This window comes from Polyodon spathula, chromosome 15 (genome assembly GCF_017654505.1).
Source record: "Polyodon spathula isolate WHYD16114869_AA chromosome 15, ASM1765450v1, whole genome shotgun sequence".
Classification (NCBI taxonomy): domain Eukaryota; kingdom Metazoa; phylum Chordata; class Actinopteri; order Acipenseriformes; family Polyodontidae; genus Polyodon; species Polyodon spathula.
The window spans coordinates 13778409-13793026 of record NC_054548.1 but is presented as its reverse complement, the minus strand read 5'-3'; the positions used below and the strand labels follow the sequence as shown (position 1 = coordinate 13793026).

General features: G+C 35.1%; 1 protein-coding gene across 7 annotated transcripts in view; it reads left to right on the top strand.

The window, feature by feature from the left end:
- The window catches only part of LOC121327841 (probable ubiquitin carboxyl-terminal hydrolase FAF-X), a 70809-nt gene extending 56442 nt beyond the window's left edge, over positions 1 to 14367 (top strand). For 4 of the 7 annotated variants that reach the window (XM_041272094.1, XM_041272093.1, XM_041272092.1 and 1 more), the window contains exons 38-46: positions 156 to 285; positions 391 to 576; positions 1188 to 1408; positions 1751 to 1839; positions 2237 to 2393; positions 3030 to 3242; positions 4759 to 4866; positions 8130 to 8225; positions 11640 to 14367. In XM_041272094.1, the coding sequence (XP_041128028.1) occupies positions 156 to 285; positions 391 to 576; positions 1188 to 1408; positions 1751 to 1839; positions 2237 to 2393; positions 3030 to 3242; positions 4759 to 4866; positions 8130 to 8225; positions 11640 to 11774 (1335 nt within the window). In that variant the 3' untranslated portion in view covers positions 11775 to 14367. The remainder of the gene's footprint in view (positions 1 to 155; positions 286 to 390; positions 577 to 1187; positions 1409 to 1750; positions 1840 to 2236; positions 2394 to 3029; positions 3243 to 4758; positions 4867 to 8129; positions 8226 to 11639) is intronic. The other 3 variants (XM_041272097.1, XM_041272096.1, XM_041272095.1) reach the window with 1 other exon arrangement.
- Positions 14368 to 14618: the final 251 nt, after the last annotated feature.

The following is a 14618-nucleotide window of genomic DNA, read 5'->3' as shown; positions in this document are numbered from 1 at the left end:
CGCTTAAGAAGAAATCTTGAATTGTAGTTGTACCTTCTGTTTCTTTAAGGACTGCACATTTTTTTGCTTGGTTATATTAAAACACCTGTTTGCCCATCTGTTTGCCTATATGTGGTCTTAATTTACCTGTCCATACTGTTCTGCCCCTTTTTCAGGGCTGTGACAATTTGAGCCTAAGTGACCACTTGTTGAGAGCGGTGTTAAACCTGCTTCGAAGGGAGGTTTCTGAGCATGGCCGTCACCTGCAGCAGTACTTCAATCTCTTTGTCATGTATGCCAACCTGGGTATGAAATTCAACTAAATAGTGTCAAATTGTTTGTGGTGTTTTTTTTTTTTTTTTTTTTTTTTGGTGCATTTACTAAAAATGTCTCTTCTCGATTTTGTTTCAGGTGTAGCTGAAAAGACACAGTTGCTAAAATTGAGTGTCCCTGCAACATTTATGCTTGTAGCTCTGGATGAGGGACCAGGTCCTCCGATCAAATATCAGTATGCTGAACTGGGCAAATTGTATACAGTAGTGTCACAGCTAGTGCGCTGTTGCGATGTATCATCGCGCATGCAGTCTTCAATAAATGGTAAGTTTTAATTCATCTGCTGGTTTGTTTTTATTACCTGGAAATAATCAATCAGATTCTGGTTTTGTGTAATTACAATAGTTGACTTGCTTAGTGCTATGAATATGACCAGTGTTGTGTGTCATTTGGGTTGGTTCTTGAGCATAGCTGGTATATGAAGATATTATATTGACACCTTTTTGTAATTATGGTACACTTTGTCTCTATATAAATAGATTTTGTTTACAAGCTTGTCTAGCATGTAACCTGTTCCATAGCTCGGTGGAAATGTACTGCAGTTATGACTCTTCCAGGGTCGCACAATAGACCAGGAGCTGAGCTGGAATATGAAACCAGGATATTCTGGCCAACACTTTTAAGCTCTAATCACTGCAGTAGTTTTGCAGATATGTCAGACATGCTTCTTACTTTGCAAGTAATTGCATTTCATGTCTGCATGAGTAAGATTCTTATTGAGGGGTGCTTGGAGTTCAACTTTGTAAGATTAACTGTGTGTGAAAATAGAAACCCATTGTACATGTATTATTTGGAGAGGATATGCTGTAGTAGCTAAGTGTGGACCTGGTGTTTTTTTTTTTTTTTTTTAAAAGCTGTTACCATTCTTTTTTTAGGTAATCCACCACTTCCAAACCCCTATGGTGATCCTAACCTGTCTCAGCCCATCATGCCACTGCAGCAGCTTGTAGCAGAAATTATGTTTGTACGCACTAGTTACGTAAAAAAGATCATTGAAGACTGCAGCAATTCAGAAGAGACCGTTAAGCTCCTGCGCTTCAGCTGCTGGGAGAATCCACAGTTCTCATCCACTGTACTGAGTGAGCTTTTGTGGCAGGTATGACAAGCTTGTGGTGCTCCACTTAATACCATTGTCCTATACAAAGGTTTAGTTTAGCTGTCTGCTTTATGACCATTTTGCTTTTTGAACTTCCTAATACCATGCACTTGTATAAGGGGGATGTGGTAATTCCAAACTGGTCTGAGTGAATAAATGTTAAATTAAACACTTTGTATCAGTCTCTCCTTTAAAGCCAAGTCCCAGACTTCTGTATGATTGTTTTATCAGCGAGCAGCCACTTTTTAAAATAGATCTGTGCAGTCACAATGTGTATTCTGTGTTACAATTCTGTGTTAATTCACATGTGACCTAATAAATGAAAACCCCTTTAATTTCTAGGTGGCATATTCCTACACATACGAGCTCAGGCCTTACCTGGATCTGCTTTTGCAGATATTGTTAATAGAGGATTCCTGGCAGACTCATAGGTAAGTGGAGCCACAGCAGTGACCATCTTAGTTTGAATACTGTAGAAGTGTAATGAGACCCTAATATGACTAAATGCAGGACCAAACGTTATGGCAAATCAAGGGGATTGCCAAGTGTTGAAATTAGGACATCCTATCCAAAACAATACCTAATTTCAATTATTAAATGTTAAGAGAAATAGTCAAAAAATGAACTGTGGAATCCACTTGTATTTTTTTTTTATTTTAATAGCCGTTTTTATAGTTTTGGGGGGGGGCTTGTTGTACCTAAAATGTTCTGGTCAGATCCAGGTTTTTTTTATTTTAGATTTGGACTGTTTTTATTATTGCTTTATAGCATCCTTGTAAATGGAAATTCTTAAGTACAACATGAAATATCATTGTCATTTCTTTTCAGGATTCACAATGTACTAAAGGGTATTCCGGATGACAGGGATGGACTGTTTGACACCATTCAGCGTTCTAAAAACCACTATCAGAAGAGAGCATACCAGTGTATAAAATGCATGGTAGCTCTGTTCAGCAATTGTTCTGTTGCTTATCAGATCCTACAGGTGATTGTCCTTACTTTTAATGTATTGCTTTAAATGTTAGGGATGTAAATATCGTTTAAGTATTTGATTATACTCTTACTATTCCATACACAATCAATATGTTGCTTATGTTATTGTACTTACCAAAAATCATTTATCCAGTGCTGAAGTTACTAAGAACAATAAACAACTGCAGAGATGTGTGTGTATATATATGTGTGTGTAAATATGTGTGTGTGTGTGTGTGTGTGTGTGTGTGTGTGTGTGTGTGTGTGTATATATGTATATATATATATATATATATATATATATATATATATATATATATATATATATATATATATGTGTGTGTGTGTGTGTATATATATATATATATATATATATATATATATATATATATATATATATATATATATATATATATATATATATATATATATATATAAACATGTTTTTATATTGGACAGTAATACAGATTTACATTTTTTTTTTTATATCAGATAGCGATGCAAATTTAACATTGTTATATACAGTGCTTTCTAATTAAGAGACAGTTTTAGAGATTTGTCATTAACGAGAGTATCATTGGCGAATACTGGCCTGGCTTCAGACTTCAGGAAGGCCGGTGTTTTGAATTGTACAATTCCTGTTTTGTAGAGCAATGGCGATTTGAAGCGAAAGTGGACATGGGCAGTTGAATGGCTTGGAGATGAACTAGAACGTAGGCCTTATACTGGAAATCCTCAGTACACCTACAACAACTGGTCACCACCTGTACAGAGCAATGAAACGTCAAATGGCTACTTCTTGGAAAGGTCGCACAGTGCCAGGATGACTCTAGCAAAAGCTTGTGAGCTCTGTCCAGAGGAGGTACATCTTACACACTATTTTTTGGGCTGAAACTGATACTGCCTTGTAGGTATGCATATAAATTGGCAGACAAATTATAAATGTGGATTTTTTTTAAGCATTTTCAAAACCCTTTAAAGCAAATAAATGTCAACCCTACTTTTAGAAAAGTCTACATCTGCCTTTCCATCTGCTATTGGAAACATTTTAATTTTTATTTTATTCTGTTTTATTCATAAACCTGTTTTGAAAGTGTATGTTCGTTTAGTGCCATGTAAAGTTTGAACTGTTCTGTAGGTATTGATTGCATGTATGACCGTTGGAATTGTAAGGTGTAACATAAAGGACCTTTGCTCGTCTCACATTCTTAGCTTTTGAAAGTAATATAGTAACAGCATGCTGTGCCTTTTAGAATTTGAGTGAATGTTGTAATAAAGGGACTTTACCAAGCTAGCAGACACAATCCCTGTGTCAGTCATGTACTTTAATAGCTGCCGTGACTCTAGCTACCAGAAAATAATACAGAAACAGCTCCACGCACAAAGTGGATGATCTTTGAATTTTATACATGTTCTTTCTTTTAGTCCTTTCAATAAAATCTAATTTAAACAACAATCAACTCAAATTATAAATGATTGTAACACGGCAGCTATGTCCAGTAGGCAGGTGTCGGTTAAACATGCAAGCTTAAATTCTGCCTGGGTAACTGATAACGTACGGCATCTAACATTGTGGTGTTGGGAACTTTGTGTTGCTCTTAATTAAGTGAACTTTTAATTGTAGCCAAATTGGTGCTAAATTGTTTTCTTCACTGCAGACATGTATACATTTCTCTGGATCTTTCTTTCGGTATGAATAGTGAGCTCTGCGCAGGTCAGTTAGTCAGGATTCATGTAAGGGAAAAGAGTGAAACGCAGTAGGCAGAATAAAGGGATAACTATGGCGAAAGTGTGATGGTGCAAAGTGTGATGGTGCAAGGTACTTTTTGGAGACTTTAATTGTAATGTACTTGGTGATTTGTACAATGAGCGTAATTATTTTTATTAAGTTTATTTGCTATAGTTAGGGCTTTGAGTTTTCGAAGTGTGTTTATAGTAAAAGTTGGCTTTTAAAAGATAAAATTTAGAGCTCAATAAATCTTTTTTTTGTCAATTTTATATGTATTTAAAACCACATTTATAATGACTTGAAACAAACTTTATTTTAAAATAGTTTGTTTATACAGTAACTTGAACAGAAACCAATATGATTACCTAAAATAGTACTCCTTTTTGACTCACTTTCACTATTTTGTCAGCAGATGACTTCCATATCACTTGCATTATTTATCACTTGGTTTTCACACATTAGCAGACAGTTTAAAGACATTGTTGAAACAGCTGTGTAAACCTAGTTTGATTTTAGATGTGACAAGTGTGTGTGTGTGTGCGTATGCGAGTTGCATTGACATTTAATAAAATGTTTCACATTATTGTATAACGCTGTAGCACCCACTTGCATCGTTTATTGACACTTGATAACTGCTATTTCAACATAGTGTCACTTAACGAAGCACGAGGTGGTGTCTGAAGAGGACGCAGCAAGGAAATCGACCTCTCCACACCAGCTATTGCCAGGGGAAGTGACAGGACAGCAACAGCAAACTGTAAGATTTGGGTACCAACAGCAGTTACCTTGCCAGAATTGCAGTCTACTTATTTCATGTTTGCAGGGTATGGGGTAGTAAAGATACATTTGTAATTTTTGTTCAGATTTTTTTTTATTTATTTGTATTTTTCTCTAGGTCACACTTCCATATTTTGATATTTCATCTAGTCTTCATTGAACTGAAATCATTTTTGGCACAGAATTTTTCGAGAGAAATCGAAAACTCCAAGCCTTGGCTATAGTTTAGTTTGCATTTACTATTTTATGTTTATATTATAAGGGTGTTTTGCTAAATAGCAACATTGAATACCTAAAGTAAATCAGGCAATGCAGTCACTAGCAGTTGTGGTTAACCATTTGTCAGTCAACATAAGTGCAAAATTATACTTTGAGTGTATTCTAGAGGGAAGATTCCAAGCTGTAGATTTATTTTTAATTTGGCTGATTTGGTGATCCAGGGCTGGTGATACAACTAGGGCTGTCAATTAATCCCAGTTAACGTCTAAGATTTAACACGTTAATTTCTTTGGAGATTTTTTTTTTTTTAATGCACGTTAATTGCACAACCTAATTCATTCCTTGCAGCACCATTTTAATAGTACACATAGCTGGCGTCTGCATAGAAACTTAGTCATATATCTGTATTGTGGAGCAAAGTACTAAAAGTGTAGTAGTATTTACAATTAAGGAGAATATAACTGTTACTCATTGGATGCTTTGTTTTATTTAGACAATTTTATTAACAAAACAGAATTACTTGTTTTTCATTGGCATTAAAAAAAAACAAAAAAAAATGTTTTAAAAGAAAATCATAAGAAAATATACGGTACAATTTGAAATCAGGAGCAAATTCCAAAGACGAGGGGCATGATAACTGAGTGCCCTGGCTCAGACAGATCCAAACTCATTTTAGGGACTATCAGAAGATTAGCATTTTCCGATCTCAGGGACATATGGGGTCAGCAGATGTTAAAGATAAGAAGGTCCAAGACCATGTGTGTCCTTATAGGTAATAAAGAAGAACAACTTTAATAATAATAATAATACATCAGTAATAAAACAAACTTGAATGAGGTCTATGCAGTAGTTGTATCAACTAAATATGCAATTAAAACCAAGATTAACGGAAATTTAAAAATTGTAATGGCAAGATTAATCTCGATTTTAATTTGAATCACTTGACAGCCCTAGTTACAACATTTGTCACAAAATTATAATAATCAAAGTAAAGGGAGTCTGTGAGCTGTGCAGGACCTTTACAACAAACTGTATACCTAGTGGTCTTTGCAGGACCTTTACAACAAACTGTTTACCTAGTGGCCTTGCATGACACCATAAATTACAACATACAAAAATGGTGGTTTCAAGTTACAGTTGAAATGTCTGCTCCTCTGACACCTTGAACAGTCTGTCCTTTAGCAAGAAAGCTTGTTTACCAAGTACTTTGCAACTATTATCTCTTCCTGTTTGCCTATCTTTTTTTTTTTTTTTTTAAATAAGACCAATTTAAAAAATACTGCATTGGCAATAACGGTCATTTATACAAATACCAGTTCAACAGATGATAACAAATGAAAGTTTTGAACGTTTTATCAAAGAAACAAGTTAACTATTCGTAAACCTTATTAAAGTGGTTGTTTCTATGGTTAATTTACTCTATAGGCTGTGCATACCCGCCTTGAAAGGATAAGGTGGAGGCACCTGTATGTACACATCACACTTACATTTTTATGTACTGTAGATTTTAGCAAGGAGGGGGGGGGGGGGGGGGGGGGGGGTGTATGTTACTAAATACTTTAGTTGAGGTCTGGATAATATTAGATGCTGGAATTTAAAGAGTTGACTTTCTCTGAAATGGGCAGGAAATTGAAGGTGCTTGTTCTGTACCATGGCATGTTTGAGTAATATATTAAGAACATATCTAATTGGGGAAAGTCAACCTTACAACGTACACATTTGGTCTTGAGGTATTTATTAATGAAGTATTATTCAACTTGTACTTTTTAGCAAAGTCAGTGTTGGATAATTAAAACAAAATAACAGAAGTCTGTACAAGTCAAATACAAATACTAATATTGTTTGGATGATAAACTGTTCCTTATTGAAATGAATCTGGCCCACCAGCTCCGGTATGTAAGGCCTCACTTGGTATGTGTCACTGCTGCTGTTATTACAGTGTTGATTGGAGCGTGGAAAGGGTGACTGCAATTAAGGCATGACTTTCAATTTAATGATGTTGGTTAATACCTTCAGTAATTATAGAATACACAAGAAGTAGAATTAAACAGTTCTAAATTACTTCTAAGATATATATATTAATTAGCTCAAAGAGCCAGCTGTCCTTAACGTTTCGATATGATGTACATATCTTTCTCAAGAGAGCCTGTGTTTTGAATATAATGTGTATATGTTTTTTTATTTTGTTTTTTAAATTTGGCAAAGTTACTGCGTCAGTAACAAATTACAAACAAATAACATGACCAAGAAAAAACAATCTTTTAAAAAAATATTTTATACTATATACTTAATTTGATCACATTTTTTATAGACTTGTAAAATAAGAAATAACATTTTCAAAAGCCTTTAGATTCTTCGGGAACTAGATTTTAATATTTAGTTGCATTTTGATGGCTAATAAGTGGGGAGTGAGTGATACCAGTCCTTTAGAAATTGTATAACCCATCCCCATGTTGATGATACAACAGTAAGGTGTCATTAGGGACCCTGGATGATATTCCAGTTTACCTGCCTAGTAGTCCTTTTAACAAGTCAAATTATAGCCCTGTATATACAGTATCTAGCAAGCGCCTTTGTATAATTTTACTTTGCAAGAGCAGTGTGTTGGTTCTGACTAAACGGTTGTAGTGAAAACGTGTCATGTTTTTGGCAGTAGTTTGGTGTTTTGCACAAAAATTGTGTAATATTAATGTATTATACTAACAAGGATTTGTTACCTAGTTTTAAGATCAAAATTAATTCGGTTTGACATTGGGTTTCTTCTAAATTCATTCTAGTCTTAATAGACATGCATTATAATTATAATATCTTGATATTTTAAATTGACTTATGGTGCAAGGACACATTTAATTGCATATTTACATACTGATCAGATATTTATCCGACTAATCTCATATCAGCTTGCGGGTCATATTGAAATGTTAACAGTTACATTTTCCTAAGCTTTTGAATTGTGTAGTGTATTGTTTTGCTGATGGAAAAAGCATGAAAGCTACTTGAGTGTTTTACATTTCCTTATTCCAGGAGCCTGATGATCAGGATGCCCCGGATGACCATGATTCTTCCCCTCCAGAAGATGCCCCGCTCTACCCTCACTCACCAGGCTCACAATTTCAACAGGTAACAACTGGCTTTGTCTTTAACCAGGGGATAGGGGGGGGGATTTACAATATTTGTACTAGTTTTAATAGGAGCACCATTTGTGGCAGATAAGCGTGTAGCCACAGAAGGATGCTAATATTCCCTGCTCACGTCTTAGGACTGTAATGAAGACAGCCATGTCCTTGTTGTTATTTATTTATTTATGTATTTATTTATTTAAGCCACTGTGCTTGCTAAATGTATATTGAACTGGTTTATTTTTTAGTAAAGTTTATCTGTGTAATACAGCAAATTGTGATTTTATTTGTCAGTAAAGCATCTAATTGATATTGACTGTAAATTACTTTACAAATAATTCAAATCTGAAGATAAAACACTGTTTAAGGTATTTCCTCTAATTGTTCTTCAGTAAAAATGACCAACAAGTGTGTAGTTTTTTGAAGAAAATTAAAATGAACCAAAGTAAACCACTAAAATACAATCTGATTACTACATCATTGTGAACATACATACAATCACTATCCATGCCAATAAGAATATATAATATGGTTTATTGCTAATTTAATGTATATGCTACTGACAAGTAAATCTAGAAGAGAAAGCTTAAAACATTTAAGGACTACTAGCAAAACTATACAGGGGAATCCCACTCCAACAAGTACAAAAAATGCATCTAAGAGCACTAGGAAACTGTCACTTACATTTGGACTAGCAGTGCTACTTATACTGCAATGTCCTCATCAGAAAATCCAAAGAACTTCATGTCTTAATTTTCCTAAGCACAGTTCACCTGATTCAAGTGTCTTGCATATTAAACCATCTAAAGCATTAGAAATACAACAAATGAGGAAATATTTCCTAACAAGCTCATGTCTTTTCTTCAGTTTAAGTTCATTCCAGGCTTTCTCAGTCCAATCAATAATATCCTGGGGTTAAGGCGATTTTTTATTTATTTATATATTTTTATTTTATATTTTTTTCACCATTGTTGCATTTGTTTGCCTGTTCCATTCAGTCAAACAACCACAACCCCTTTAAAGAGTTTGTTCAATCATACAGCCAGAGGCTGTATCTTTTGAGCTGCACTCACTGAGAATGGCAGCTGACAAAATTCTCAGTTGCAGAACTCTGGCAGCTCTTGTGCCGATATATCCAGTGCAGATTTGGCAATGTAACATTTATCAGCAAGAGAAACTTTCTTATAAAATCCACATCTTCCCTGAGGTAATGACAAGTGTGACATCATCTATCTCACATTTCTGGAGGAAAATAGGTTTCATGGGTGTGATTTGCCAAATATTTACAGCTTTACAGTATTAAGACAGAAACAAAATTACTGGTCAATTAAAGCAACCTGTCCACACAGACAGAGAGACACATACACACACAGTTTTTGAGATTGCTATTGTGGACAGTCAATGAGTGACACAATATTAAAAGGTCAGAATAATTTTATTTATTTATTTATTTTTACAAATTATTAGCGGGAATACAGTGTAACCCATGAAGAAGCAGTTACCAAGGATAACATTAGTTTGGATTTAGTAGTTGAATCTGTCTATGCAGTTCTGGCTACCTTCTCTGGCCCTGTGTGCAGCTGCCTGCTTGTTAATTAAAGCTGATTCTGCATTTAACTTCTCTCTGTTTGTGGAGGCAAACGAATGTAGCTCTCTGTTTCAGGACCAATCAAATTCAGTTGAAAATTAAAGTGATGTACACATAGGGGTTATAAGAATGTTGGTGCACAAGTTTCATTTGCAGTGTCAGCTGCCACCTGTTTTTTGGGGAGGGGACTTCCCGTGGGGAATGTGAGCCCTGAAAATTGCATATGTGAGTCATGTGTGACAGGTGTGATTCAGTAGCATGTGAAATTCGTGACATGTGTTCCACAATTGGTCCAAATTGTGCTCAGGGAAAGTTGCAAAACAGGGTTTTAGCATCCAGAGAAGTGTGCTGTAAATATCTGGCAAAGTTTAAGCCACACTAAATATTCACATTAGAATTTAATTGCAGACTTCATTTCCTCCCCACCCTTATCTATCCATCTTGCTTTCCTTGCTGCTGATCTCAGCAGAGCAGTTGGTGATTCAGTCTTACCTGTTTCCCACATCCTGTTCTACTGCTGTCACATCGAAGCTCAAGCTTACTAATGCTTTATTTGTGTAGCATACACCTTTCCCTAAGCAGAATTTGTTTGACGTAACAATGGTGCAGTTTACACAATGAGTGTGCTAAATCCCTAATAGTCGCTTGCTTTATAATTAACAATAACTGCCAGGAAGGAGGATGGGATTTTGATACCATGCACCTCTAGATTTGAGCCATAAAAAAAAATTTGAATCAGAATAAAAATGTATTATTGATCTTGAAAAACAATTTGCTCTTAGCAATTTTTGAATTAGGAATGTTTTTTTTTGCTTTACTCAAGTTAAAGAACTATTTTTGTCTCCTAATTTTGAGAGTTTAGTCAACTCTAGCTGGCAGTGAGCACAGTAGTACTTTCAGACCTTTGCGTTTTAACACCATGCACATTTCTCAGAATGGAATCCAAGTCCTGGAGCTACCTCACCTGCTTTTTTTCCTTTTCTTGTGAACTGCCGGCCCCATGCATTGCATGCATTTTCCAAACTGTTATTTTCTTCTATATCAGTACCAGTAAGGGGCAATTTTGAGAACTATTTCAACCTCTGGAGCATGGGAATACTGTGATCATAACTCATACTATATTTTTTTTTATTTAAATTAGTTAGATTCCAGGGTTGAGTGAAAGCCTTGTAAAGATACCTTAATTCAAAGTCTCTTGAGATTTCTTGATATCATGAAACCTTGGTTGGGTATTACAATCTGGTGCACCTTGTGAAAATTACACAATCTTGTGATTTATTCATGGTCATATCTGAGCTTTTGTAGTTTATACTTTCCTGACCTGTGGATTTAAAAAAAAAAAAAAAAAAAAACATTATATCTCATTGAATAATTTTGTTAGGTATTGACTGAATATTTGTAGGGTTATGCATATACTGTATGCTAAATATGTTAATTGTGTTAACTCTGACATGGCTGTCAAGTCATGGTCATAATACTGTTCAGGTTTATGGAGTACAGATGCAGTACACTTATTAGGGTCCTGAATTCTATGACTTTTTTCATTTAAGTTCCATGTTGTCCAGTACACAAAAAAAAGTGTTTCACTTTTCACATTGTTTTAATCTATGACCATATCTATGATACAAACCACATGCTATTTACAGTTGATTTGCAGTTGTGTTTGTTTTGATTCTCTCAATGAAGTTGCTTTATTGTTAACCTGTGGCCATTTCTACAGATTCCTTTCCCATATTTATAATACTTGTAGTATGCCATCGGGGGTGTTTTTGTTTTTCATTTCCAGGTTTTTTTGTTTAAATCCATGTATACCCTGTTGTTTTTCAGAATAACCATACACATGGTCAGCCATACACAGGCCCAGCAGCACAGCACATGAACAACCCTCAGCGTCCAGGCCAACGAGCACAAGAAAACTGGGAAGGCACTGAAGAAGTTTCGCCAGTTCAGACGAAAGAATAAAAACTGCACTTTCTCATCTGATTCGCTCCATCGAGACAGTTGAATTAAGAGCACGACCAGGCCTTACAGTTCAACTATTCTCCAGGTCTTTCTCATTCAGAATAAAACTTTTTCTATTTAACCTGGAGTGGAGGGTCTATTCACTGCCTGCCCTGCAGAATGTTGCTGTCAAAATATAACCCGCCTGCAGTGGAAAGTGTATAGTGTTGTAAGAAAACAGGTCTGATGCTAATGTGTAAATGGCAAAGGTGTATATAGTATGTTTATGTTTGACTGTTAAATTTCCTCAGCAGAATTGTCTGTTGCTGTAGGAGACTTGCAGATCTAAACAATAAAATGAAAAAAAAAAATCTTTTGCTTCATCACCTGTGCTCAGCAGTGAAGGTTGTCTGCCTTATGGCAGCTTGGGTCAGTTCTTTTTAGGAAAAGACAAAAAAAAAAAAAAAAAAAGCCTAACCATGTCAACCATGTTATGTTGAGACTGCTGCCAGAGTTGATTTTACCATGGGCTATTAACTGGCTGGTATAACCTTATAATATTTGGTTGATGTGGAAAAGTGGTGATGTGTAACATTGTTCTAGATCTCTTCCATTGCCTTTATTTCATTCTGGTATTAATTGATTCATTTTGAAGCGCTAGTTAATATGCTGTAACATTTAGCATGGCTTCACACCAGATTAGTGTAGCCAATGGGAAATATATGATCATACATGACAGCAGTTGTAGGCCCTAATTTAACAGTTTAAGAGACTTTTCTGTACACCTTGATGGCTGTAATTGGGAAAACAAAAATTTAAGAATAAGTGGCTTTTCAATTGCACATATATTCCTCAGTAATACTTGGCAGTCTGTTGGTGGGATAATAAACACATAGTTTTCAGTAATAGGAATTTTAAAGACTTAAATTTAAAAAAATATATGCAACAATGTGCTATGCCAGGATGCCTGGAGCATAATAGACTGTATTCGGTGTGCTTGTTTTAGTTTCATTGATAGAGCTTACCTTTAGATTAACTTCTTAACACTTTCTGTCTACTGCAGTCCAGTGAAGGCTGCAGTCAGCAGAGATGTTTTGAGTGCCTCCTACAATGGAGCAACTCGCTTGGGTTTTGTTTCATGCAGACCTACTTGAAAGCAGGCATTGTCTTAGAACTCTTCATCCATAAAAAAAAATTTAAAAAATAAGCAGGGTTGTAATTATATGAAATAACTGCTGGTTAGTCAAATTGCAAATGTTAGAGGTATCTTGAATGCTAATTAAGCATCCTTCTTTAGGATTTAAAGGAAAACTCCAGTAAATACTGTATTTAATTGGTATCTTGAATGTGTGTATTTTTTTGGAATTTGTCTAAAATACCAAATACTCCTGCTAAAGAAAACAGCCCACCATATTTAAATATTTTGCTGTTTTATTTTATAGAAATTATTTTGCTGAATTTCACAAATAGAATTTGATTTAAGAGGAACATTTTTGTCCTTGTGTTATTTTTAAAGATATTGACTGTACAGAGTTCTGCGCCCAGTTTTGCCGACTTTTGTTTTGGCCATGGTGTGACGTTGAATTCTGGAGCTAGTCGCGATGTGAACTTTCACTTTGTGAGGTTTTTGTGCACAGAAATATACTAAAAGCATTGCGCCCCTTAGCAAGAATAAAGAAAATGGAATATTGACACTGTAACTGTCTCGAATTTTATTTATGCTGTAATGTAAATATTTGGTGCACAGATGATATGGGTGAAAACCACACAAATGGCCTATGAAGATGCATCATTGTCCACTGCTGTTGATGGCATACACATTACAGTGCTGTACATACTGCAGGGCTTTACAGTCAAGTTAAGGAATGCTTCAACAAGAGGAAATATAGTTAAGAACCTGAAGGGTTTCCTCAGGTGATCACAGCTTTGTGTAGCAGCCTGGTTTTCCCCATAATTGTGAAACCATTAAATAAACGAAAGGCAATTTTATTTTTAAAACCTTGCGCCAGGGTACGTGTAAATGTTAATGATTTATGTATGCCTGTAAGGTCTTAGTAGTTTTTTTTAAGCCTTTGTGAAACATGCATGGAAAATAAAATCCCTTGATTTGCCTTAGAGCACTGTACAAACCTAGCACACTGTAAAAATGTTCCTTTAAAAAAGCAAAAATCGAAAAAAGTTACTATTTGAATTCTAAAGTGCAGTACATGCTCAACAGTCATCCCGCTGTGACAGCGCTGGAAATGTTATGCTTACGGCACCCTGGAGTGTTAAATACAAGCGTGAGGTTCTTGAAATGAATGCATGACATTTCATACTGGAATTTATCAGGACCTACCTTCTTTTAGACTGGGATAAAGGCACATCTTGTCCACTTGTGATACTTGCTTTAACGTACGTGTGGTCATTTCTTTGTTGCAATAAATATCGAGCCAACTAGTCTGTAAACCGACACTGACAAAGTCTGATTTTAAAAAACTTTTTTTTTTTTCCTTTTTTTAAAATTGACCTTTTAAGATTTTTGTATTAACCCTACTCTACCTTTTTGTTGTTAACTGCATCCTCATTTTTGGAGAATGCATTGAAAGAGGCCATTAAAGATTGTTCTTTTGAATTTGTTTAGTGTCCCACATCTTTATTTACATGAGTAAATAGGTTTTGTAGTAGTGTATGTAGTTTGTAACAAAGGAATTTACTTTCATTTAATTTTGTTTAATCGAAACTGAAACTCACAATCTAAATAGAGAAGTTTCGGTACTACAGTGACATGGTTTGTACAGGTGGTTAAAATACAATTTACAAGTTTCTATTTAAAAAATGTATTTTTAAAAAGCATGTACAGCTATGGCAAAGTCTAGCATCACC